The sequence below is a fragment of the Chiloscyllium plagiosum genome, unplaced genomic scaffold, assembly GCF_037043375.1.
Source record: "Chiloscyllium plagiosum isolate Xiang-an unplaced genomic scaffold, Cpla_swu_hap1 HiC_scaffold_6, whole genome shotgun sequence".
Taxonomy (NCBI): Eukaryota; Metazoa; Chordata; class Chondrichthyes; order Orectolobiformes; family Hemiscylliidae; genus Chiloscyllium; species Chiloscyllium plagiosum.
Genome location: NW_028270144.1, coordinates 117,228,966 through 117,256,376, shown reverse-complemented (window position 1 = coordinate 117,256,376; position 27,411 = coordinate 117,228,966). Strand labels below are relative to the sequence as shown.

Here is a 27,411-nt window from a genome sequence, read left to right as displayed (position 1 = left end):
AAAACACCATTTATTTAAACATTACAGTTAAAATACAAAAAAGGAAAGAGGAATTTAGAATAACTTAACTCTATTGGAAAACCAAACAGAATAAGAGATACAGTAACTATTACTAATTAACTGTTTCACTAGAGTAACATCCCATAAACACACCCCTTGGCAAAAAGGAAAATTCAGACACAGGAGAGAAAAACATCAAGAGAACATTCAGATAATAGTAGCCAGGAGACATCCACTGAAGCTTCCAGCTCTGTTAAGACCCCAATAGCTGCTGATGCTACTGCAAAATACCAAAAATACCAAAGGAATCTGGATCTGGCCACAACCGTTCAGGCTGTTACAAAAAAAGTTAAATCCTCCATGCTGTTAACATTACCCCAACTGCTCGAACCCTGTGCCATACAACTTCTTTTTAAAAAAAACTAGGAAAATATAACCTCCAAAGCCACAGCATTGTCACAGTTGGCAATGCAGAGCCACTCCCTATCCGCAACATAACCACAGTGACGTGAGTGAGAACAGATGGGTTTCCAATGGAAATAAACCCATGGAGTGGAAGGAACCAACAAATATCTTTACGAAGATGTCAACTGTGAAATTATGATCCTTATATTAGCTGGTATATATGAATAGAGAGGTACATTTTACAGCATAAAGGATGGAATCTTGGAGAAAATAGCCTCTCTTCCTGTTGAACATTTACACATTTTGCTTAAACCAGAGTGAAATAAATTTAGGGTGAAAATTAGACACGTTAGTTTACTTCCTCCCTAGGATCACATCGTAAATTTTTCCTGTCCTTTGCACTTGCACATCCTTAAATCCTGCTGATTCCAGAAGGCTGATGTACTCAGAGGCCATTCGTTCTTTCCCTTCGGTCTGGACCAACATATTCAGAGAGTACAGTTGGGCAGTGACAGGGCCACTCCGGTCCTCATTTAGCAATGCTTCAATCAGCAATACTCCACTGCCTAATTCAGAGAGATATAAATCGCAAAAATTAATGCATCCTTTTGAAAAGAAATCCTTTTCTCCAGTGCAATTGGTAAAGATTCCTCTTGCACCTACCAATATTCTCCTGCCTGGATTTTCAGCTTGAGCATTCGCTACAGGAATGGAAACTTGTGTATCTTTTCTCTTATTCATTCACAGCACGTGGGCGTTGCTGGCTGGCCCAGCATTTCTAGTTGCCCTTGAGAAGGTGCTGGTAAGCTACCTCCTTGAACTGCTGCAGTCCACGTACTGTATTTTGCGAAGCTGGAAATTCCAGGATTTTGACCCAGTGACTCTGAAGCAACAGTGATATATTTCCAAGTCAGGATGGTGAGCGGCTTGGAGGGGAACTTGCAGGTGATGGTGTTCCCATGTGTCTAGTTGCTGCCCTTGTCTTTCTAGACAGTGGAGTTCACATATTCGGAAGGTGCTGTTTAGGGAGCATTGGTGAGTTACTACAGTGATTCTTGTAGATGGTACGCATGGCTGATACTATACACTGATGGTGGAAGGAGTGAATATTGAATATGTTAGATGGATTACTTTGCAGAATCATAGAATCACAGAATCCCTACAATGTAGAAGCAGGCCAGTCAACCCATCGAGTCCACCCCAACCCTCCAAAGAGCAGCCCACTCAGACGGACCCTTACCCTGTAACCCTGCATTTTCCACGGTCCATCCACCTAATCTGCAAATCTTTGGACAGCAGGAGGAGACTGCAGCACATGGAGGAAACCCACACAGATACAGGGAGAATGTGCAAACTCCACACAGACAGTCACCCAATGGTGCGATAGTGTCTTGGATAGTATTGAATTTCTTGAGTGTTATTGGAGCTGCACTCATCCAGGCAAATGGAGATTTTCCCATCAAACTCATTACCTGTGAACTGTAGATGGTGGATGGGCTTCGGGGAGTCAGGAATTGAGTTACCCACTGAGATTCACCAGCCTCTGACCTGCTCCTGTAATTATATGGTGAGTCCAGTTCAATTTCTGGTCAATGATCATGTCCAGGATGTTGATCGTGTGATAGTTTTCAGCAGTTCAAACACTTGCTCCCAAAAGTTCATCAAATGAGCACTTTTTTTTGTATTCAGTTGAAAAATCAAAGTTAAAAATCACATAACACCAGGTTACAGTCCAACAGGTTTATTTGGAAGTACAAACTTTCGGAAAACTGCTCCTTCGTCAAAGCTATTGGGGCAGGATCATAGGACACAGAAGATCTTTTTACTATAAATTCTGTGTTCTATGAACCTACCCCACTGGATACCTGATAAAAGAGCAGCGCTCCGAAAGTTTTTAGTTCCAAATAAAACTGTTGGACCAAAATCTGGTGTTGTGTGATTTTTAACTTTGTCCACCCCAGTCCAACGCCGACACCTCCACATCTTGAAAAATCGAAGATGTGCAAGGTCATGCTTTCTGCCAAATATACTCAAGTGCCCTTTAATATTCTGCATTGTTCTGAGTAAACCTACCTGGTTTACAAGCTTTGTTAACCCTGCTGAGAAGCTTCAGGCATTTGTCCTCAGTCCAGTCATGAATTATTCTAGCAAGAATGTAGAGGTCAGCATCAGGTATAGGATCTTTGAAGAAGTCTCCTGTATTTGAAAAGGGTGTAATATTAGGACGACAGTATATTGCCATAGATGCCCTTTAGAAAAAAATAAATATAGCTATTACAATGATCTGTCTTCCTTTCTTTAATTCACTGATGCTTACCCATTTCCAATCGTCCTTGATAAATTGATAACAAGTCACTATCTTGATTATAACTGATTTGATTTAACTTAATTGTCACATGTACCGAGATACAATGAAAAATAGTATTTTCATAGAATCCCTACAATATGGAAGCAGGCTATTCGGCCCAACAAATCCACACCGACCCTCTGAAGAATAACCCACCCAGGTCCATTCCCCTGCATTTACCCCTGACTAGTGCACATAACCTACACATGCCGGAACACTATGGGCAATTTAGCATAGCCAATTCACCCTAACCTGCACATCTTTGGGCTGTGGAAGGAAACCAGAGCACCTGGAGGAAACCCACACAGACACGGTGAGAATTTGCAAACTCCACCACAGACAGTTGCCTGAGGCTGGAATTGAACCCAGATCCCTGACACTGTGAGGCAGCAGTGCTAACCACTGAGTCACCTTGCTGCCACTTTGCATGCTAACCAGTCAAATTATACCTTACATAAATACATCAGGGCAATAGAACAGAATGCAGAATACAGTGTTATTGTTACACAGTGGGTGCAGAGAAATATTAAATTTAATATGAGAGGTCTGTTCAAAAGTCTGACAACAGCAGGGAAGAAGCTGCTCTTGAATCAGTTGATACGTGTTTTCAAACTTTTGCCTGATGGAAGAGAGCATAACCGGGGTGGGAGGGGTCTTTGATGGTGTTGGCTGCTTCCCCGAGGCAGTGGGAAGTGTCGACGGAGTCAAGACTGGTTTTCGTGATGGACTGGCTGCGTTCACAATTCTGTAATTTCTTGCAATCTTGAGCAGAGCAGTTGCCATACCAAGCTGTGATGCATCTGGATAGGATACTTTCTGTGGTGCATCTATAAAAATTGTTAAGAGTCATTGTGGACCTGTCGAATTTCCTTAGTCTCCTGAGGAAGTAAAGGCATTGGTGTGCTTTCTTGACTGTAGCGTTGACATGGATGGACCATGATGGATTGCTGGTGATATTTACTTCTAGGAACTTGAAGCTCTTGATCACCTTTGAGTGGTTTGCTCCACCATTTCAGAGGTCGACTATGTTGGAACAGTGCCATTTGTTTTCTCAGTAACTGAATTGAAACTCCTGAGCTGCTATGATGTGGCTTTGAAATTTTGTTTTTGGTTCATTAGTTAAGTCCAGCTACACAATCATATGCTGCTGTAACACAAGGAATTCTCAAGTTAGACTCTATTATGTCACCATGCTCTTACCAGATCATAAGGGTGCTCTCTCATTAGCCTGGTGATGATTTAACCTGAGGGCCACCATACCTCAGATGAGGGGAGAGATTGAGAAGAAACTACTTTCCCCTAATCATTTCCACTGGCAGTTCAAGAGGATGTTTCCTGACAAAGATTTTTGCATTAAAAGGGAAATCGGCTTCCCAGAAGGAAAAGCCAGTAAAACTGGTGAATGGGACATACGGTTCAGCTTGTCTTTTATACTTCAAAATGAAGAGTCATGGAGTCATACAACACAAAAACACACCCTTCGGTTCAACCGGTCCGTGCTGACTATAATCCCAGACTAAACTAGTCCCACCCAGCTGCACTTAGTTCAGATCACTCCAAACATTTCTTATTTACGTACTTATCTAAATGCTTTTTAAACATTCTAACTGTACCCATATTCATCATTTTGTAATATTCTAGAAGCTGTTCAGTAGTCAATGGATTTGTGGCCTATGAAATGTTGTAAATCTCTTGGAGTCATACAGCACGGAAATAGACCCTTCAACCCAACCAGTCCATGCTGATCATAATCCCAAAAGTAAACTAGTCCCTCCTACCTTCTGGCCCATATCCCTTCAAACCTTTCCTATTCATTCCTTTTCTCCAAATGCCTTTTAAACATTGTAATGATATATCTATATCGATCACTTCCTCAGGAAGTGCATTCCACACGCGAACAACCCTCTGTGTAAAATATTAGCTTTTCACGTCTTTTATGAATCTTTCTCCTCTCCATTTAAAAATGTACCCCCTTGTCTTGAAGTCCCCCACCTGTGGGAAAGACACCTAACATTAATGTTATCTATACCCCTCATGATTTTATAAACCTCTATTAGGTCAACCCTCAACCGCCTGTGCTCCAAAGAAAAAAGTATGATCAGTACATTCATTTCTGAAAACTTCTGGACTTTTTTAAAAACTGAATTTTTCCCTCTGGATATTTCTTTTAGGGAAGTTTGTAAAGGTCAATCAATTCATATCTTGCCACTGATACCCATATCCAGAGATTGAATTTGGTTTGTAAATCTGAATGAAGTGAGGGAGAAAATAACGTTTAAGCACTTGGAACATCCAAGCTGACATTGAGCTGAGAACTGTACTGAGAAATGCTACATTGTGATATTCAGATAAATGCAGGAACAGATGCTTGGGGATTGAATTGGGGGGGGGGGGGTGGCAGGGGCATCTCATGGCTTGAAACCGGGGAGTTAATACAGAGCAGGAAGGTCTAAATGTTCTAAATTCAGGGGGTCCTGCAGCTCCAGGCAGGTGGAAGTGTCATTTACTCAAGAGATTGAACTACAATGGAAGAGGTTGTGAACCAGATGGGACAATAGGTGAGTAAAGTAGCTGGTCAATACTAACTGCCAAAAGTGCCTAGTTTCCAGGATGTATAGGTCTAAAACCAATGCCACATTTGTCCAAAAATTACCATTACTACACATATTCCATATTTTACTGAATTAAAAGTAGCATACTAGGAGATCAGAAAATATAGAGAAAGGCAGTTTGTTCATAACCTCCCACCGATCGATGATAGCATACTAGGAGATCAGAAAATATAGAGAAAGGCAATTTGTTCATAACCTCCCACCGATTGATGAACTTGCAGGCCACTGAATGATTAATACAAAGACCCAGTAGCAACATGACTTGATGGTTATGTTGCAGGTACTTGTTAAAATGCAGACTTCATAACAAGGGATGGGTGCAGGGAATGGATCAATGTTTGCGACTGTACCAAGGGAGAGACAGCGCCATTGTGATAATGTCAGTAGGTTAATAATAAACCAGAGTCAGGAGACATCGGTTCAATTCTCATCACAGCGGCCGGTGGAAATAAACGAACAAGTTTGGAGTAAACACTCGTCTCAGTCATGGTAACCATGACAATTACCATCGATTGTTATAAAAACCCATCTGGTTCATTCAAGCCCTTTTAGGGAAGGAAATCTGCCATATTTACCAATTCTTGATTAGTTGACACCAAAGACACACCAATGTGGTTGCCTATTAACTGCTCTCTGCAATTTCAGCTCAAAATGGTCAAGGATGAATTCACAGCCCATGAAAATTAAAAAGACATTTCCAGATGGAGTCCTTTATTTAATCACAATTGAAGAACTGAAATTGTGACGACGCTGTGGCTTTATCAGATTTGTTTTGTCCTGGTTTCTTTTAGAGAGGTAGATTGGAGGACAGATGCCGAGCAGTCTATGAGAAGAAATACAACTTTTGAGGCCTTGGGGTCTTTTTAATAGTTGGAACAATAGAAGCAACGATTGGGTGTGGTCAAGCTTTCACAGTTCCAGGATTTTTAGTCAGCTTTCAGCAGTTGTTGCTGAGGGTTCAGAAGTGTTGAAAGGCAGACTATCTCTCCCAGCTGCTACACTCACTCTCAGAATTGTCTTTTGGGTTTTCTTTCCCCCTGGATAGGAAAACCATTTTCTAAATTTGCCTTTTTGCCAAGGCTGTGTTTATGGGATGTTACTAGCTTGGAACAGTTAATTAGTAATGGGTATTGTTCTATTAGCCTGTTAAGTTTTTCACTAAAATTAAGTTTTTTTAAGTTCTTCATTCTTTTGTTGAATTTTAACAATAGTGCTTGAATTAAATTGTATTTTGCTTAAACATCGAGTAGTTTGACCAATCAAATTGCATTTGGAACACAGCACTTCATATTTCCTTTCAAATAAGAAAATATAAGTGTCTAGGTGACCTTCTTAATATATTTTGAGGTGGTCCAGTCTGGTCCATAACAAAACACAATGTGGAAATGCACAAGATCTTTCAAAATGTTGGCGACTTGGATTTTTATGGACTACTTTCTAAACGGTGAGAAAATTTGTAAAGTCAAAGTACAGAGGGATCTGGGAGTGCTAGTCGAGGATTCTCTAAAGGTAAACATGCAGGTTGAGTCCGTGATTAAGAAAGCGAATGCAATGTTGTCATTTATCTCAAGAGGGTTGGAATATAAAAGCAGCGATGTGCTACTGAGACTTTATAAAGCTCTGGTTAGGCCCCATTTGGAGTACTGTGTCCAGTTTTGGTCCCCACACCTCAGGAAGGACATACTGGCACTGGAGCGTGTCACACGGATGATCCCTGGAATGGTGGGTCTAACAAATGAGGAACGGCTGAGGATCCTGGGATTGTATTCATTGGAGTTTAGAAGATTAAGGGGAGATCCAATAGAAACTTACAAGATAATACATGGCTTGGAAAGGGTGGACGCTAGGAAATTGTTTCCGTTAGGCGAGGAGACTAGGACCCATGGACACAGCCTTAGAATTAGAGGGGGTAAGTTCAGAACAGAAATGCGGAGACATTTCTTCAGCCAGAGAGTGGTGGGCCTGTGGAATTCATTGCCGCAGAGTGCAGTGGAGTCCGGGACGCTAAATATCTTCAAGACAGAGATTGATAAATTCTTGATGTCACAAGGAATTAAGGGCTATGGGGAGAATGCGGGTAAGTGGAGATGAAATGCCCATCAGCCATGATTAAATGGCGGAGTGGACTCGATGGGCCAAATGGCCTTACTTCCGCTCCTATGTCTTATGGTCTTATGGTCTTTATCTTCTAATTTTTGGATTTTTAATCTTCAAAAGCAGAAGGTGTTATAGTGCGCTGATAGATATAAGATTCTTTAGGTAGACAGGCAGGAGGCTGGAAAAACACAGCAAGCCAGGCAGCATCAGATGGTGGAGAAATCAACGTTTCAGGTGTAACCCTTCTTCGGGGCTGTGGGTAGGGGTTAGGGAAGTTGCAGATAAAGTGGTGGTGAGGGGGCAGGGTGGTGTAGTAGGGATAGGTGAACACAGTTAGAGGGTAAGACCTGATTGGTCAATGGGAGGAATGAACCTGGCTAGTGGCTAGAAGGAATGGTAGATCAGAGGAATGGAAGGGAAGGGCTAGGAAGGGAGTCAGGGGATGGGAAGGGAGGTTATTTGAAATGTTGCATCCTCTGGGCTTTAGGCTGCTCAGGAGGAAGATGAGGTATTGTTCCTCCAACTTGCGATTTGATTAGTTGTCGCAGTAGCGGAGGCCAGGGGTGGTCATGTTAGAAAGGGAGTGGGAAGGGGAATTAAAATGGGCAATGACTGGGAGGTCAGGTTGGCCCCTGTGGGCCCGGTTGAGATGCTCAGTGAAACATTCCATTAGTTTACATTTAGTCTCCCTGATATAGAGGAGACCACATCGGGAGCACCGGAGACAGTAAACTAGGTTGGAGGAGAGGCAGGCGAACCTCTGTCTCACCTGGAAAGACTGTGTGGGGCCTGGATGGAGGTGAGGGGGGTTGTGTGCCATCAGGTTTTGCATCTTTTATGGTTGTGGGGATTGTGAGGGGGTTGAGGGGGAGAATGGCGCAAACCAAGGATTTACGAAGGGAACAGTCCTTCGTAAGGCAAAGAGGGGTGGGGAGGGGAAGATGTCCTTAGTGGAACAGGATTCACATTCTGTATGGAAATGCTGTAACGTAATCTCAAACTTCATCCTTATCCTCCCACCAGGATCCTCAATCCTTTCCCTATCAAAGTGCCCAGTCAGGTATCTGTGTTCTTCATGAGACTGCTTGTAGTTCCCAGCAGCTGCCACTACTGAGTTCTGGCACTGCTGAGACTACTCAGTTGGTGGTCAATGAGGTTAGCTAGCAACTCTTGATTTCCCATTCCTGAGCTGCAGAAGTTCAACCATTACCTGCTTAAGGTTGCTTTCAAAATTGGCACGGGGTCTTTGTTAAAGGCTTTGAAGAGTAGGCAAGCCTTTCACACCCCTCCCAATTCCCTGAGATTCAGCCCAGGGTTCCCAAAGTTGCCCCATTGGTGTGTTATCTCACCTCATGTCTGGGTCTGTTTTGGCCTATGATTAAAATCTGTTAGCAACAGAGAGACAAAAGCTCCATTGTCACTACACCATGGACATCATGAAATGTGTAAACAGTGTAATCTAAAAATTACCATCGAGCAATTCCTATGGTTGTATGTACCTTCATGAAATGCAATCCGCCTTTCATCTGGAGGCACAAAGTGTTTTCTTGTCATTTCGAGGACTTTGGGAAGGTCATAGATAGTTACCCTTGACTGTGGATATGCAGAGTTGCATTCCTTGGCTATTGCACCAGTACATCCTGCAAAACAGACAAAGAATAAAACCAACTAGGTAAAGGGCTTTTGCCCGAAACATCGATTTTACTGCTCCTCGGATGCTGCCTGAACTGCTGTGCTTTTCCAGCACCTCTAATCTAGAAAAGAATAAAACCATTCAAACAATCCCCCTTTAAAGTAAACATTGGTATCGTTTTATAGGTTTCTTTTCATCACTACATTTGGATCCTGGATGTAGCAATTATATAAGTAAAGTTATATCAAGGTCACGAATGACAGGTTTATCACTATATTGTTAAGCAGAATTAGAGGAAATCTCTCTCCACTGGCTGGAGTTATACATAGCAAAAAGGAAGAAGGTTGTGTTTGCTGGAGGTCAGGCATCTCAGCTACAGGACATTCTGGCAGGAGTTCCTCAGGGTAATGTCCAAAGCCCAACCATCTTCAGCTGCTTCTCTCCTTCTCTCCATTATAAGGTCACTTGTGGAAATGCTAGTTGATGATTGCACAATGCTCAACACTATTTGTGACTTCTCAGCCACTACGGCAGCCCACGTGCTCAAATGCAGCACGAACTGGAAAATGTCCAGGCCCAAGCGGATAAGTGACAAGTGACATTTGTGCCACACAAATGCCAGGCAATGACCAGCTCCAACAAGAGATAATCCAACCACCACCCTTTGTCATTCAATGGCATTACCATCACTGAATTCCCCCACAATCAACATCCTTGGTGGCACCATTGACCAGAAACTGAAAAGAACCAGCTAGCTAGATACTGTCGCTACAGAGCTTAGACAGGGGAGCAGCTAGTTCTGGCATAAGTCTTCAGTACTCTAACCAGAATAGGACTGGGGCCCATAGCCTTTACAGCATCCAGTGCCTATAAGCTGTTTTTCAATATCACATGGAGTGAATCAAATTGGCTGAAAACTGGCTTCTGTGATACTGGAGATTTCAGTAGGAGGCAGAGATGGATCATCCACTCAGTACTTCTGGCTGAAAGTGGATGCAAATGCTTTAGCCTTGAATATGGGTCATTGGAAACTCTAACTCTGTTTTCTCTCCACAGATGCTGCCAGATATGCTAAGTTCCTCCAGCAATTTCTGATTTTCCCGTTATTCATTTTATTTAACCACAGCTTTATCTTTTGCACTGATGTGCTGGGCTCCCGCCATCTCCATGCCCCCCCCCCCCCTCCCCCCCTCCCCCCCTCCACCCTCCGCCTCAGTCAGCACAGGGATCATTGAAGCTTCCTCTTCCTCCAGTGAATCATCTAACTGTTCACCATTCACGACTGGATACCGTAGAACAGTGGAGCCTAGATCCAATCCATTGATTGTGGGATCACTTAATTCAATACATCGCATGTTGTTTTTACTGTTTTGGCATGCAAATATCCTGGGTTTTAAGTATGCTTGGTGCTGCTTCTGACATGACCTGTTGAGGTAACTGGATTAGTGGTGCTGGAAGAGCACAGCAGTTCAGGCAGCATCCAAGGAGCTTTGAAATCGACGCTTCGGGCAAAAGCCCTTCATCACTGTTGGGTTGTGGGGCAATTGAAATTTATGCTAGACATATTTCCAGAATTGGGGGGAATGAGGTGATCTTAGAAACCATCACAGAGGTATGATTCGGAGATGCCGGTGTTGGACTGGGGTGTACAAAGTTAAAAATCACACAACGCCAGGTTATAGTCCAACAGGTTTAATTGGAAGCACACTAGCTTTCGGAGCGATGCTCCTTCATCAGGTGATTGTGGAGGGCTCGATCGTAACACAGAATTTATAGCAAAAATTTGCAGTGTGATGTAACTGAAATTATACATTGAAGAATTGATTGTCTGTTAAGCCTTTCACCTGTTAGAATACAGTGATAGTTTCACTTCTTTCATGTGTAAATCACAAAACCCTTTTTTTTGAAGTTGCATTCTCGGGTTAGCTGTTAACAATGGTGATAGCTAGACAATATGTTGAAGGTGTTGGCCCCCTGTGTTCTCTGTCTATGACCTGATGTTTAGATTGATTCCAATCTAAAAAGTGAAATAACAGAGTTTTACATAAATTCATGCAGTTTTTGAGCTCAGAGTTCGACATGAATCTATGTGGTTTTTGAGCAAAGTGCAATGTAACTCTGAAAGTACCAAAAAAATTCACCACACAGAATATATATGTGTGCATGTGGGTCTTTGTCTGTCTGTGTGTGTGTCTGTCTGGGGTGGGGGTTGTGAGTGTGAGAAAGTGTGTGTGTGTAGTGAGTGCAGAGTGTCTTAAGTCTGTGAGGGGGTGCATGTGTGGGAGTCTGTGTGTCTATAAGGGTGTGTGTGGGCGTCTGTGTACGCGTCTGTGTATATCTGTGTCCGTGTGCATGTGAGAGTGTGTGTGTGTGTAGGAATATCAGTGTGTGTGTGTGTAGTGCAATGGTGATCACCTGTTTTGTGACATGAACCCAAGGTCCCGGTTGAGGCCCTCCCTATGGGTACCGAACTTAGCTATTAGCCTCTGCTGCCTGTCCCGAAGTCCACCTTGGAGGATGGTCACCCGAAGGTCCGAGGCTGAATATCCTGGACCACTGAAGTGTTCCCCAACTGGGAGGGAACCCTCCTGTCTGTTGATTGTAGTGCGGTGCCCATTCATCCATTGTCGTAGCCTTTGCTCAGTTTCTCATAGGGTGAGACGCACTCTCTGGCTATGTGGAAGGCATCTTGAAACCTATTGTACAGGGGATCCCCAGCTTCTGTCGCGACACTACAGATTTCTTACAGAAACTCTGCACCCATGGACCAGTCGAACCAGGAACATTCCTCGTCACAATGGATGTTTCCGCACTCTACACCAGCATCCCCCACAATGATGGCATTGTGGCAACAGCCTCAGTACTCAACACCAACAACTGCCAGTCTCTAAACACCATCCTACAACTCATCCGCTTTATCCTCGATCATAATGTCTTCACCTTTGACAACCAATTCTTCATCCAGACACACGGAACAGCCATGGGGACCAAATTTGCACCCCAATATGCCAACATTTTTATGCACAGGTTCGAACAAGATTTCTTCTCTATGCAGGATCTACACCAGGTACATTGATGACATTTTCTTCCTCTGGACCCATGGCGAGGAGTCACTGATAAAACTACACAGTGACATCAACAATTTTCATCCCACCATCAAACTCACCATGGACTACTCTCGACTGTCTGTCTCATTCTTGGACACGTGCATCTCCATCAAGGATGGACACCTCAGCACCACACTCTACCGCAAACCCACAGACAACCTCACAATGCTACACTTCTCCAGCTTCTACCCAATACATATTAAAAGAGCCATTCCCTATGGACAAGCCCTACGCATACATCGGATCTGCTCAGATGAGGAGGAACGTGACGGACACCTGGAAGTACTCAAGGATGCCCTCACAAGAACGGGGTACAATGTTCAACTCATCAACCGCCAGTTCCAACGTGCCACAGCAAGGAACCGTAATGACCTCTTCAGGAGACAGACACCGCCTGCAATTGACAGGGTACCCTTCGTTGTTCAGTACTTCCCAGGGGCTGAAAAATTACGCCATGTTCTTCGTGACCTGCAACACATTACCAATGAAGATGAGTGCCTCACCAAGACCTTCCCCACACCTCCACTACTTGCCTTTAAACAACCGCCAAACCTCAAACAGATCATTGTTCGTAGCAAACTGCCCGGCTCTCAGGACAACTCCATACAACCCTGTCACGGTGGACGCTGCAAAACGTGTCAGATTGTGGACATAGATACCACTATTACGCGTGGGAACACCTCCCACCGTGTACATGGCAGGTACTCATGTGACTCAGCCAACATTGTCTATCTTATACGTTGCAGGCAGGGATTCCCGGTGGCATGGTACATTGGAGAAACTGAGCAAAGGCTACAACAACAGATGAATGGGCACCACACAACAATCAACAGACAGAAGGGTTCCCTCCCAGTTGGTCCTCCCAGTTCCCTCCCAGTTCCCTCAGTGGTCCAGGACATTCAGCCCCGGACCTTCGGGTGACCATCCTCCAAGGTGGACTTCGGGACAGGCAGCAGAGGAAAGTGGCTGAGCAGAGGCTGATAGCTAAGTTCGGTACCCATAGGGAGGGCCTCAACCGGGACCTTGGGTTCATGTCACATTACAGGTGATCACCATTGCACTATACACACACACACACACACTGATATTCCTACACACACACACACACACTCTCACATGCACACGGACACAGATACACACAGACGCGCACACAGACACCCACACACACCCTTATAGACACACAGACTCCCACACATGCACCCCCTCACAGACTTAAGACACTCTGCACTCACTACACACACACACACACTTTCTCACACTCACAACCCCCACCCCAGACAGACACACACACAGACAGACAAAGACCCACATGCACACATATATATTCTGTGTGGTGAATTTTTTTGGTACTTTCAGAGTTACATTGCACTTTGCTCAAAAACCACATGGATTCATGTCGAACTCTGAGCTCAAAAACTGCATGAATTTATGTAAAACTCTGTTATTTCACTTTTTAGATTAGAATCAATCTAAACATCAGGTCATAGACAGAGAACACAGGGGGCTAACACCTTCAACATATTGTCTAGCTATCACCATTGTTAACAGCTAACCCGAGAATGCAACTTCAAAAAAAAGGGTTTTGTGATTTCCACATGAAAGAAGTGAAACTATCGCTGTATTCTAACAGATGAAAGGCTTAACAGACAATCAATTCTTCAATGTATAATTTCAGTTACATCACACTGCAAATTTTTGCTATAAATTCTGTGTTACGATCGAGCCCTCCACAATCATCTGATGAAGAAGCGTCTCTCCAAAAGCTAGTGTGCTTCCAATTAAACCTGTTGGACTATAACTTGGTGTTGTGTGATTTTTAACTAATCACAGAGGTAGGGAGGGATGAGGACGGAACTGGAGTGGGAGCGTATGTAGGCCAGTGAGCCCTCTGTAAAATTCTCTGTGAAATGTATAACATTCATCTCATATTTTAAAGCATGTTAATATTAACATATTAAGTGAGAAGATGATGAGAGGAAACCAAAACAATCTCAATAGCAGGTCATAGACTGGACTAACCAAGAATCAAATCTCCATGATGAGTGGGCTTGGGGACAGTAAAAAAGAGAAAGAAACTAACTAAACATAAAAATCTCAAACGTTGTAAAGTTCCTGAAAGAGAGGATTTTGAAAAAGAAACTTACCGCCAAGATCAATGATGTTAGTAAAAATCGAAAGATCAAAGGCCATGACCACAGCTTTTCCACAAATATTCCATATTGAATTCATCAGCTGCATGAACTTTAGCATTTCCTCCTCGGATCTATGGCATCACAATGTTAGTGTGTTGACACAACTCTGCACAATCAGTGTGAACATGTATGACTTAACTATGGAGTTTTCTTCCTCTCTGTTATTTTAACAGAGAATAGAAAAGCAATTTATGATTGAAATAGAGAGAAATTTCAGAGTGCTTTGGTGTAGAGGGATCTGAATGTTTACAAAAACAAAGAAAAACAGGCCCTTCGGCCCTCCAAGCCTGTGCTGAAATATTTCATGCATGAATCGCAGAAGACTAGTATGCAGATACAGCTGGCCGTAAGGAAGGTGAAATAAGTCCACAGAGGCCGGTATCCCATCACCGAGTCACCCTGACACTGATTCAGCTTCCTCGGAGTGAACAGAACCTCTGTTTGTTTCTATCAGTCCTGTTTCTATCTGTCAGCCAGGGCTCCCTGATTGGACCATTGGAACTCGTATTCAACAAAGTCCACTTGGCTGACCTCATTACAATCGCTACAGAAGGCAAATGGAATTTTGCCATTTATTGCTAAAAGAATAGAACATAAAAGTAGGGAAGTGTTGCTATAACTGTCCAAGGTATTAGTTTAATCACACATGGGTTATTGTGTAGAATTTTAATCCCCTTACGTCAGAGGGATGTAGTTGCAATGGAGTCAGTTCAAAGAAGGTTCACAAGATCGATTCCGCTTTATCTTGTGAACCGCTTGTCTTTCTAAGAAAGCTTGAGCAGTTTAGACTTATATTCTTTGGAGTTTAGAAAAATGAAAGGAGATCTAATTGTGTTCAAAAGATGCTAAAGAGGATTGACAAAGTAGACATAGAGAGGATGTTTCCTCTTGTGGATTAATGTAGAATGAGATGCCATACTTTTAGACGAAGGAGTGGCAGAATAAAACAGATGAGTAGGAACTGTGGAATCCATGACCCCAAAGTATGTTGTGTGGTGAGGCATTAAGCAAATTTAAGGAGGAGACGGACAGGCGTTTTTATTCATTACAGGCTAAAGGATTGTGGGGCACAGGCAGCAAAGTGGAGTTGAGGCTGAGATGAGATCAGTCCATGATCATATTTAAAATGAGCAGACTCAAGGGGCTGAATTGTCTACCCCTGTTCCTAGTTTTGATGTTCTGAAAAAATGCATTGGCAATTATAGATTAGGATAGAGCTTCATTAATAGTTGACTTGAGAATTAAAGCTTTCTTTAAGCTTTTGAAGTGCTAAAGTGAGGGCAATATTGTGGGCTTCAGAAGTGTCATAGGTGACAATATGATCACAGCTTATCATCCAACTCAGGCCCCCCCTTATGCCCCGTTCCCTTACAAAAGTCTGAAGGATTTGACAAGATAGGTATTGAATCAGATCTGAAGCACCCATTACAATGTCAGGATAGGATGTCTATTACTTAGGACTATAATGGGGACAGATTTATTCCCTCATGTTTGAAATCCCCAGGGGTTTATAAATGCCCCATCATTGATTACCTTCAGTGGTGGGATAGATGGCAGTTTGATTGCTTGGAGAACCAGGAATATGTGGAGCAGGCAGGAAAGTGGATTTGAAACTGTGGATTAGCTATGACCATATTGTATGGAGAACTATGTAATCTACACCTGTTTCTGTTTTTTATGCTTTTTCTTATGTTGATCCACTCAACATTTAACAGATTTCAAGAAACTTAACATTTTGTGAGATCAGTTCCAAAGATTAAGGAAAATCCAAAGCATTTTTACAGATATATTAAGGACAAAAGGGTAACTAGGGAAAGAATAGGGCCCCTCAAAGATCAGCAAGGTAGTCTTTATGTGGAGGCACAGAAAATGGGGGAGATACTAAATCAATATATTGCATCAGTATTTACTGTGGGAAAGGATATGGAAGATATAGACTTAAGGGAAATAGATGGTAACATTTTGCAAAATGTCCAGATTAGAGAGGAGGAAGTGCTGGATGTCTTGAAACGGTTAAAGGTGGATAAATCCCCAGGACCTAATCAGGTGTACCCAAGAACTCTGTGGGAAGCTAGAGAAGTGATTGCTGGGCCTCTTGCTGAGATATTTGTATCATCGATAGTCACATGTGAGGTGCCGGAAGACTGGAGGTTGGCAAACGTGGTGCCACTGTTTAAGAAGGGCGGTAAAGACAAGCCAGGGAACTATAGACGGGTGAGCCTGATGTCGGTGGTGGGCATGTTGTTGGAGGGAATCCTGAGGGACAGGATGTACATGTATTTGGAAAGGCAAGGACTGATTAGGGATAGTCAATATGGCTTTGTGCATGGGAAATCATGTCTCACAAACTTGATTGAGTTATTTGAAGAAGTAACAAACAGGATTGATGAGGGCAGAGCAGTAGATATGATCTATAGGGACTTCAGTAAGGCATTCGACAAGATTCCTCATGGGAGACTGATTAGCAAGGTTAGATCTCATGGAATACAGGGAGAACTAGCCATTTGGATACAGAACTGGCTCAAAGGTAGAAGACAGAGGGTGATGGTGGAGGGTTGTTTTTCAGACTGGAGGCCTGTGACCAGTGGAGTGCTACAAGGATCGGCGCTGGGTCCTCTACTTTTTGTCATTTACATAAATGATTTGGATGCAAGCATAAGAGGTACAGTTAGTAAGTTTGCAGATGACACCAAAGTTGGAGGTGTAGTGGACAGCAAAGAGGATTACTTCAGATTACAACAGGATCTGAACCAGATGGGCCAATGGGCTGAGAAGTGGCAGATGGAGTTTAATTCAGATAAATACGAGGTGGTGCATTTTGGGAAAGCAAATCTTAGCAGGACTTATACACTTAATGGTAAGGTCCTAGGGAGTGTTGCTGAACAAAGAGACCTTGGAGTGCAGGTTCATATCTCCTTGAAAGTGGAGTCGCAGGTAGATAGGAAAGTGAAGAAGGCGTTTGGTATGCTTTCCTTTATTGGTCAGAGTATTGAGTACAGGAGTTGGGAGGTCATGTTGCGGCTGTACAGGACATTGGTTAGGCCACTGTTGGAATATTGCGTGCAATTCTGGTCTCCTTCCTATTGGAAAGATGTTGTGAAACTTGAAAGGGTTCAGAAAAGATTTACAAGGATGTTGCCAGGGTTGGAGGATTTGAGCTATAGGGATAGGCTGAACAGGTTGGGGCTGTTTTCCCTGGAGCGTCGGAGGTTGAGGGGTGACCTTATTAAGGTTTACAAAATTATGAGAGGCATGGATTAAGATAAATAGGCAAAGTCTTTTCCCTGGAGTCGGGGAGTCCAGAACAAGAAGGCATAGGTTTAGGATGAGAGGGGAAAGATATAAAAGAGACCTAAGGGCAATTTGTTCATGCAGAGGGTGGTACGTGTATGGAATGAGCTGCCAGAGAAAGTGGTGGAGGCTGGCACAATTGCAACAGTTAAGAAGCATTTGGATGGGTATATGAATAGGAAGGGTTTGGAGGGATATGGGCCGGATGCTGGCAGGTGGGACTAGATTGGGTTGGGATATCTGGTCAGCATGGACGGGTTGGACCGAAGGGTCTGTTTCCATGCTGTACATCTCTAAAATAGCATGCAGTTAATTCATGGAAAACTCTAATTTCAGTGCATATCAAAGACATGTGCACAGTGCAGGAAAGAGACAGCAAAGTTATTTCACATTCTGTTAACAGATAGTTCAGCTTTTTTTCCTTTTGCCCTGTTGAATTGTGGTTGTTAAGGAGTTTGAAGAGCAACACAGAACGTTTTAGGAACTTACCGATAGAGACTTTCAAACAGCTCCTGCGGAGAAATACCAAACGCTCTCTCATACTGATTTTTCCCTTCCCTGAAGTGAAATATTGAAAGAGAAATTATACTGCAGAAATATAGAATGTGAGATAACTCTTTAATAAGACAATAAAGCATTAGATTTGGTGAAGTCCAACAGTTTCTTTTGGGATGTACAACCGTAGAATCTTACTGCACAGAAGATGGCCATTTGGTCCATCATGCCTGGGGTAACTCTATGAAAGATCTATCCAATTGGTGCCATTCCCCTTCCCTATCATTTCCCAGCCCAGCAATGTTTCTTTTTGCTGTTCAACTCTGGATCCACCAATTTTTTGCCAACTGCCATCACATGTACTGCCAGCATCCATTTAGACAGCTCGTATGTAGATCGTGACCATTGGTCGGGTGAGAAAAGAAGTGTGGCCTCATCTTCGTGAGGCATTGTCATTTTCTGCTGCCCTACATGTTACCAGCTGGTTCTGGGCGAGCATGGCTGAGCTCAATGGAGATTGCATCCTTGGGCAGAATTCAGTGAGAATGTGGCACACTGTACAAAAACAAAGGCCAAATACTGTGATCGCTGGGAATTTGAAGTAAAACCAGGGAAATGCTCAGCAGCTCACCTTCTGGGCCTCCATGAATCCAGGAATGAAGTGAAATGTCTGGAAAATCTTTGCGATGATTACCTCCAGACATCCAGGTTCCATTTGGGAAGGCTCTCCTACCCCGCCTCCTTTTAATATCTTTCATTGATCTGATAGAAATCACTGAAGGGTCCCTTCCCTTTTGGGCTGCATGTACAGTACAGATTGGGGAGGCCTTGTGACTAGTGCATCTTCTTTCATTCATTAAGAGATCCCTTACTATTGAGGCGGAGATCTTCTCAGATGCTGCCAAACTTGCTGAGTATTTCTGTTTCCATTCTAACACTGCAATAAGCTTTGTTCCTAAGGCAGAAATGACTTTGTTTGATGCTACATAAACCTTTCCTCTTCTTTTGGGGTTACCATGTGTTTTATCATCTCTCTTACCAACACCTTCTCTGAAAAAGTGAATGTGTCACCCCCAGCTATACCTACACCATTTCCCAAACTGAGCCAATTACAAAGGGATGTGTGAGAACAACATGAAATGTTTCCCCTCTCCGTTGGCAAACACATTACCGGAGTGGTCAGTTACCTATCTGCCAGCCTAACTGTGATTAGCTACTGCAATGCTCAATGCAAAATCCACTAAAGTTTCAACGTGTCTTAAAATACAAACCTAAATTATAATGGCAAAGGTAGCTCTAATGAACACACAAAGCTAAAAACAAAGTCTCTCTCACCTGACAGCATCATTCAGGAAGGCAAAGCAATGGTAGATAGTCTGTGAATAATAGGCCATTGAATAGTACAGTGTTCTGGGACTCGCCTTGGTCAGGTAGATTTGTGACAGGTCTGTATTACTGTACAAGACTGTGAATTGAAGAACAAATGATCATATTTATTCATAATCACTTTCCTGTGTGGTACTTGACTTACAAACACTTGAATTTCTTTTTTAGATAGATTTATTTACTTTAATTCTAGCAAATTACATTCTATTTCTGTCCAAGATGAATATATTAACTATCATGCATTCTGTACTAATACGGGATCTTTAAGCGATACCCATTCTGGTATTAATCAATGCTCCCTTGGTGAGTAAACAAAACAAATACTATTGATATAACCTGTGATAAAGATAGATAGGGTACTCCCTAAACAGCAACAGGACAAGATACAGAAGGAGAAAGCAAGATCACCTGGGGCAGGGGAGAAATGGCAATTGCTCACTTCTTACAGTTAGGAAACTTTTCATGGGTTGGGTTCAAAGCATTATCACATTCTTCTTCCACTCAAACAACTGATTCTGTGAAAGACAGTGGCATCTCTGAGAGTGAGAATCAATTAGACTTATGAAAAGAATTCTTGGTTGGAGTGGGCTTTTGTTGCCAATTTCTAGTTGCCCTTGAATTGAGGAGCTAGGCTTTCCAGGAAGCAGTTAAGAAGCAAATTACATTGAATTTAACCTTTAATTAATAACTGAGACCATGAGACCACAATATGTAGGAGTAGAATCAGGGCAAGATGTGGTACTGGAAAAGCACAGAAGGTCAGGCAGCATCCGAGGAGCGGGAAAATCAACGGTCCGTCGATTTTCCTGCTCCTCGGATACTGCCCGATCTGTTGTGCTTTTCCAGCATTACACCCTCGACTCTGATCTCCAGTCCTCACTTTTGCCAGAATTAGGCCATTCAGCCCACTGAGTCTACTCTACTATTCCACAGATTATGGCTGATCTGATAATCCTCAAATCTACTTTCCTGTTTTGCTCCCATAACTCAGTTCCCTTAATGATTAAAAGTAGGTCTCTCTCAACCTTGAATATACATAATGACCTGACCTCACCACCTTCTGCAGTGAGGAATTCCACAGATACACCATCCTCTGAAAGCAAAAATTCCTTATTAAAACAGCACTGAAAACCCCACTATCAACATCCTGGGGGTTATCATTGACCAGAAACTCAGCTGGACTCACCACATGAACACAGTGCCTACAGGAGCAGGTCAGAGGCACAAGTCAGGAGTGTAATGGAATGCTCCCCACTTGCCTGGATGACTGCAGCTCCAACAACAATCAAGGAGCTTGACATCATCCAGGACAAAACAGCATGCTTGATTGCCACCACATCCACAAGCATCCACTCCCTCCATCACCGTACTGTCTACAAGATGCACTGCAAAAGTTCACCAAAGATCCTCAGACAGTACCTTCCAACCCACGACCATTTCCATTTAGAAGGACAAGGACAGCAGATGCATGGGAATACCACCGCCTTCAAGTGCCCCTCCAAACCACTCACCATCCAGACTTGGAAATACATTGCTGTTCTTTCACTGTCACTGGGTCAAAGTCCTGCAATTCTCTCCCTATTGGCATTGTGGGTTAAGGATGTGTACTGCAGCGATTCAAGAAGGCAGCTCATTATCACCTTCCAAAGGGCAGCTAGGGATGGGCAATAAATACTGACTCAGCCAGGGACACTCACATCCCACAAAATGAATTAAAAGAAAAGCACTGACAGGAACATGTGACAAGAGGGTCATACCATGTACAGAATGCACAGAAGGAGCTCATTTAAAATTTAACATACTTGCACTGCTCTAAATACAAACAAGTGTCCTATAAATTGTTAATCCTGTGATTTAAGATGCACACTTACACAAGTATACAAACACGTAAACATACTCAAAATAAATCGGTCACTAAAAAGTATGCGATTACCTTCGCCTTGGTGCCCTTTGACTTGCAGCAGCTGTAGTCCAACACAAGCAGTGAGGAGTCTGTCCATGCCATCAGCACTGGTGCCAAGCCTCTCTGCCACTGCTTTGGAAGAGAGTGCCTCTCCATTCTCCAGCAGATCAAATACTCCCAGCTCACAGGCAGTAAACATAGTCTACAGACAGAATTGGTTTGGAGGTGGGTGACAGCAGTGTGTCAGTTAGTTTCATCCCTAACCTCTTGCGCTCTGCATTTAATACTTTTCTTCCAAACTAGCAATAAAATGGAGGCTGTGTCTGCATGGTAGACTAATTAGCAAGATTAGATCACATGGGATCTGGGGTAAACATCCAAGTAGATACAAAATTGACTTGAACATAGGAGGTGCAGGATGGCGGTGGAGGGTTGTTTTTTGAACTGGAGACCTGTGACCAGCAGTGTGCTGCAGGGATTGTTGCTGGGTCAATTGCTTTTTATCATTTATATAAATGATTTGGTTATGAATATAGGCGGTATGATTAATAATTTTGCTGATGACAGTAAAATTGGTGGTGTAATGGACAGTGAAGAAGGTTATTTCAGAGTACAACAAGACATTGAACAGATGGGCCAATGGACTGAGGTGTGGCAGGTGCAGTTTAATTTAGATAAATGCGAGGTGTTGCATTTTTGGAAGGTAAACCAGAGCAGGACTAACACAGTTAACGGAAAGGCCTTGGGAAGTATTGCCGAATAAAGAGATCTAGGGGAGCATAGTTCTTTTGGTATCTCTGAACGGATGAACTACCTGAAAGTGGAGCTGTAGGTAGACAGGGTGATGAAGAAAGGTTTTGGCACACTTTCCTTCATTAATCAGCGTATTGAGTACAGGGGTTGGGACATCATGTTGTGGCTGTACAGGACATTAGAGAGGCTACTTTTAGAATACTGCATTCAGTTCTGGTCTCCCTGCGAGAGGAAAGATGTTAAACTTGAAAGGTTCAGAAAAGATTTAAAAGAACACAGCCAGGATTGGAGGATTTGAGCTATAGGGAGAGGTGGAATAGGCTGGGGCTGTTTTCCCTGGAGTGTCCCAGGCTGAGGGATGACCTTATATAGGTTAATAAAATCATGAGGGGCAAGGATAGGGTGAACAAGGTCTTTCTTTGAGGGTAGGGGAGTCCAAATCTAGAGGGCATAGGTTTGAAGTGAGAGGGGAAAGGTAGAAAAGGGACCTAAGGGGCAACTTTTTCACACAGACAGTGGTGTGTGTATGGAATGAGCTGCCAGAGGAAGTGATAAAGGCTCGTACAATTACAACATTTAAAAGGCATCTGGATGGGTATATAAACAGGAAAGGTTTGGAGGGATATGGGCCAAATGTTGGCAAATAGCACTAGATGAGTTAAGGAAATCTGGTCAGTGCGAGCAAGTTGGACCGAAGGGTTTGTTTCTGTGGTATCCATCTTTATGACTCTATAAGATAGAAAACATCTTTGCGTTACTTGAAAACGTGTGGGAGAGTTTTCCCTGGTACTCTTGCTTAGAATCTCCTGAAACCAGATTACCTGATTGTTACCAAATTGATACGTGTAGGCAGTTTTTATTTTTTTTCTCTCTTCTGAGACGTGCGTATTGCTGCCTGGGCCAGCATTTATTGTCCATTCCTAGTTGTCCTCCAGAAGGTGGTGGTGAGCTGCCTTCTTGAACCATTGGAGTCTGTGCTATAGATTGTTCCACGATGCCATGAGCTAGGGAATTCCAGGATTTTGATTCAGCAAAGCATAGGAATAGTCAAATATTCCAGAGTGTACAGTGAGTAGCTTCGAGGGGAACTTGCAGGGGGAACATGTGATTAATGCACGTTAGTTCATCAATCCAGACCTTGCCATTGTTACTGCCTGACCTTCTGTGTATTTTCAGCCTTTCCTGTTTGAATTTTAGATTTCCAGTATGCATATTGCTTGAGCAACTGAGTTTTCCAGTGAAACTGCAATTTGACTCCATACTGAAAACAAAAAATGCTGGAGGTCACAGTGGGGCAGGCAGTATCCATGGGGAGAGAGAGCAAGCTAATGTTTCAAGTCCAGATGACTCTTCATCCAGAGCAGATGCAAAGTATGGAGAGGGCAGCAATCATACAATGGTAGGAAGTGACGGAGTGCTGGTGGAGAAAGGGTGTTGAACATTCAGATTAAGTGACTCGATACTGCTTTTCCAATTCTGTAATTTGTTTTGAATTAATTTTTCATAATCATTCGCTGACATATGCATTTTAATAAAGAATTTTATTTGCTATTCCTTATCAATGCTGAAAAAGCCTTATCAATTTCTGAATAACACAGACCTCTTCTGTCCATTGGTTCCAATGTTTCTCAGGGATCAGAAGCAGACTCAGTGTATGGGTGTATTTCACACCATTTTAAAAAAAAATTTGCTTGTAGCTAGGCGAGCATTTGTTGTCCAGAGCATAATTAAGAGTCAACTACATTGCTGTGAATCTAGTCACATATTGGCCCAACCACATAAGGCTAGCACATTTCCTTTCCGAAAAGACATTGATGAAGCAGATGGGGTTTTGTGATAATGATTATTAATTATTGATTTTTAATTACATAAATGTGTTGTTCCGATCAAATTTCACCATCTGCCAAAATGGGATTTGAACCCATGTTTCCAGAGCATCAGTCTAGCTGTCTGGTTTACTAGTCCAGTGACATTACTGCTGCCTTCATCAGCGAAACAGCCCACTGGCCCAATTATCTAATACCAGCATTTTGTGAAATACACAAATTTCTTCTTTGGCTACTCCATCTAACCTGACCTGCAAAACCTTCTATTCCTTTCCCCTTTATGTACTCATTGAACTGGCCCTTAAATCCATCCATGCTTGTTACCTTTAATTTCTGAGGTCACAAATTCTACTTTGTAACTACTCTTTGAGAAAGCACATCATGCTAAATTCTTACCTGCATTAATTCATGACTAACTTGTATTTCTGAACAGTACATCTAAACTCTTCTTGAAAGCAGGAAATATTTTCGCTACAGCCAACCTAGCAAACATATCATAAAAATTTATTTTAAGCTACCTGTCAGCTTTGTTTGACAGTTCAACGAGAACATTAGAACATAGAACATGACAGCGCAGGACAGGTCCTTTGATCCTTGATGTTGCTCCGCCCTGTGAACCAATCTGAAGCCCAACTAATCTACACTATTCCATTCTCGTCCAGATGCCTATCTAATATCTGTATCATCGATAGTCACAGGTGAGGTGCCAGAAGACAGGAGGTTGGCTAACGTGGTGCCACTGTTTAAAGAAAGGTGGTAAGGACAAGCCAGGGAACTATAGACCAGTGAGCCTGACCTCGGTGGTGGGCAAGTTGTTGGAGGGAATCCTGAGGGAAAGGATGTACATGCATTTGGAAAGGCAAGGACTGATTAGGGATAATCAACATGGCTTTGTGCGTGGGAAATCATGTCTCACAAACTTGATTGAGTTTTTTGAAGAAGATTGATGAGGGCAGAGCGGTAGATATGATATGTGGACTTCAGTAAGGCATTCAACAAGGTTCCCCATGGGAGACTGGTTAGCAAGGTTAGAGCTCACGGAATACAGGGAGAACTAGCCATTTGGATACAGAACTGGCTCAAAGGTAGAAGACAGTCGGTGATGGTGGAGGGTTGTTTTTCAGACTGGAGGCCTGTGACCAGTGGAGTGCCACAAGGATCGGTGCTGGGTCCTCTACTTTTTGTCATTTACATAAATGATCTGGATGCAAGCATAAGAGGTACAGTTAGTAAGTTTGCAGATGACACCAAAACTGGAGGTATAGTGGACAGCAAAGAAGGTTACCTCAGATTACAACATGATCTGGACCAGATGGGCCAATGGACTGAGAAGTGGCAGACAGAGTTTAATTCAGATAAATGTGAGGTGCTGCATTTTGGGAAAGCAAATCAGAGCAGGATTTATACACTTAATGGTAAGGTCCTAGGGAATGTTGCTGAACAAAGATACCTTGGAGTGCAGGTTCATAGCTCCTTGAAAGTGGAGTCGCAGGTAGATAGGATAGTGAAGAAGGCGTTTGGTATGCTTTCCTTTATTGGTCAGAGTATTGAGTACAGGAGTTGGGAGGTTATGTTGCGGTTGTACAGGACATTGGTTAGGCCACTGTTGGAATATTGCATGCAATTCTGGTCTCCTTCCTATTGGAAAGATGTTGTGAAACTTGAAAGAGTTCAGAAAAGATTTACAAGGATGTTGCCAGGGTTAGATGATTTGAGCTACAGGGAGAAGCTGAACAGGCTGCGGCTGTTTTCCCTGGAACATTGGAGGCTGAGGGGTGACCTTATAGAGGTTTACAAAATCATGAGGGCAGGGATAGGATAAATAGACAAATCTTTTCCATGCGGTTGGGGAGTCCAGAACTAGAGGGCATAGCTTTAGGGTGAGAGGGGAAAGATATAAAAGAGACTTAAGAGGCAACTTTTTTGCACAGAGAGTGGTACCATATGGAATGAGCTGCCAGAGGATGTGGTGGAGGCTGGTACAATTGCAACATTTAAGAGGCATTTGGATGGGTATACGAATAGGAAGGGTTTGGAGGGATATGGGCCAGGTGCTGGCAGGTGGGACTCGATTGGGTTGGGATATCTGGTCGGCATGGACAGGTTGGACTGTAGGGTCTGTTTCCTTGCTGAATATCTCTATAACTCAATGGCCATTTAGATGCCCTTAAAGTTGGCAAGTGTATTCCATGCCCGCACTATTCTCTGAGTAAAGAATGTACCTCTGACAACTGCCCTATATCTATCACCCCTCAATTAAAAGCTATGTCCCCTCATGCAAGCCATCGTCAAGTGAGGAAAAAGGCTCTCACTGTCCAACCTATACAACCCTCTGATTATCTTCTGCGTCAGAATTAAGTCATCTCTCAACCTTCGCTCTAACGAAAACAGCCTCAAGTCCCTCAGCCTTTCCTCATAAGACCATCCCTCCATACCAGGCAACATCCGAGTAAATCTCCTCTGAACCCTTTCCAAAGCTTCCACATCCATCGGTGAACAGAACTGTGTGCACCCCAGATCACATCAATCATAGATTGCATGTACTGTTAACTTTTCTTCTTAAAGGAAATATAGTGGTACTACTCATTTGCTATTTCTGCTCAGTTACACAGATTTTTCCTAATTAATTTAGCTGTCACTTACATTTTCACATCCCCCGTGTCTTTTCATCATTTGCACATCCGATCTACTGGTGTTGAGTTTTGGGGTTTGGTTCTTTGATGTAAGGGGTACATTGGCTCTCTGGGGGCACCTAGATTAATATCCTATGTAACTGCTTTAGCAGATACCCAGCTTTCTCCACCCTTCAGCCGATTCTCAAGAGTTTTCCTGAATCCACAAAGCTTTGAACTCAGTTAATAGCTCTGCATGCCAAACTTGACCAAATATTTTTCTGCAGTCAGACCTTAGCTCTCCCTCTGAAGGTCAGTCAAGCAGGATCCTCTCCTTGCAAACTCAGGCTCGTGTTTCTCCTGGAGTCATCGGAAATAAGATTGCAGAGATATAAAACTAGATCTCTTGATTTGCTATCATCCATTTTCAACAATTGCATAAAGTCAAAATGATTCCAATGCAATCTAATCAATTGACAGGCGTACCTAGAATGCAGTACTATAAATGCCTCGGGGAATGGATTATTTTCCCACCTCTGTGGGATCTCAACCTACCTTAGAAATGAGAAATCCATCCATATAATTTAACAGTTTCTGAGGATATTCAAGTTCCTGTTTGGATAGTTCCATTATAAAATTTGCACCAGCAACTCAATATTTCAGCATTGGATGTTCTCCATTAAATTAGCAGCTCATCGATGTAACTTTTAGAAACTTTAATCTTACAGGCACAACAAAATGATTCTGTTTGG

The 27,411-nt window shown here is 42.9% G+C and overlaps 1 protein-coding gene across 3 annotated transcripts; it reads right to left on the bottom strand.

The window, feature by feature from the left end:
• On the bottom strand, window positions 1–27,363 carry asmt (acetylserotonin O-methyltransferase). Of its 3 annotated transcripts, none has more exons than XM_043692369.2 (8): window positions 27,215–27,363; window positions 21,499–21,670; window positions 19,515–19,644; window positions 18,174–18,242; window positions 14,346–14,464; window positions 8,961–9,101; window positions 2,479–2,601; window positions 1–971 (listed from the first exon to the last, which is right to left on the bottom strand). In XM_043692369.2, the coding sequence occupies exons 1-8, from the start codon at window positions 27,287–27,289 to the stop codon at window positions 760–762; spliced, it is 1,041 nt and encodes a 346-aa protein (XP_043548304.1). In that variant the 5' UTR covers window positions 27,290–27,363; the 3' UTR covers window positions 1–759. The 3 variants fall into 3 exon arrangements, with proteins under 3 accessions (XP_043548304.1, XP_043548305.2, XP_087844519.1); XM_043692370.2 differs by lacking the exon at window positions 1–971 and adding an exon at window positions 1,066–1,492; XM_087988393.1 differs by lacking the exon at window positions 1–971 and adding an exon at window positions 1,887–1,959.
• Window positions 27,364–27,411: the final 48 nt, after the last annotated feature.

What these genes read in the sequence shown, in the direction of transcription:
- asmt (XM_043692369.2), bottom strand. Translation starts at nt 27,289, where the DNA reads ATGGAACTATCCAAACAGGAACTTGAATATCCTCAGAAACTGTTAAAT. An exon ending in GCGGATTGCATTTCATGAAG is followed by an intron (nt 2,602 to 8,960) that starts GTACATACAACC and finishes TTTCAAATACAG; the next exon opens with GAGACTTCTTCAAAGATCCT. An exon ending in TAACAAAGCTTGTAAACCAG is followed by an intron (nt 972 to 2,478) that starts GTAGGTTTACTC and finishes TCTCTGAATTAG; the next exon opens with GCAGTGGAGTATTGCTGATT.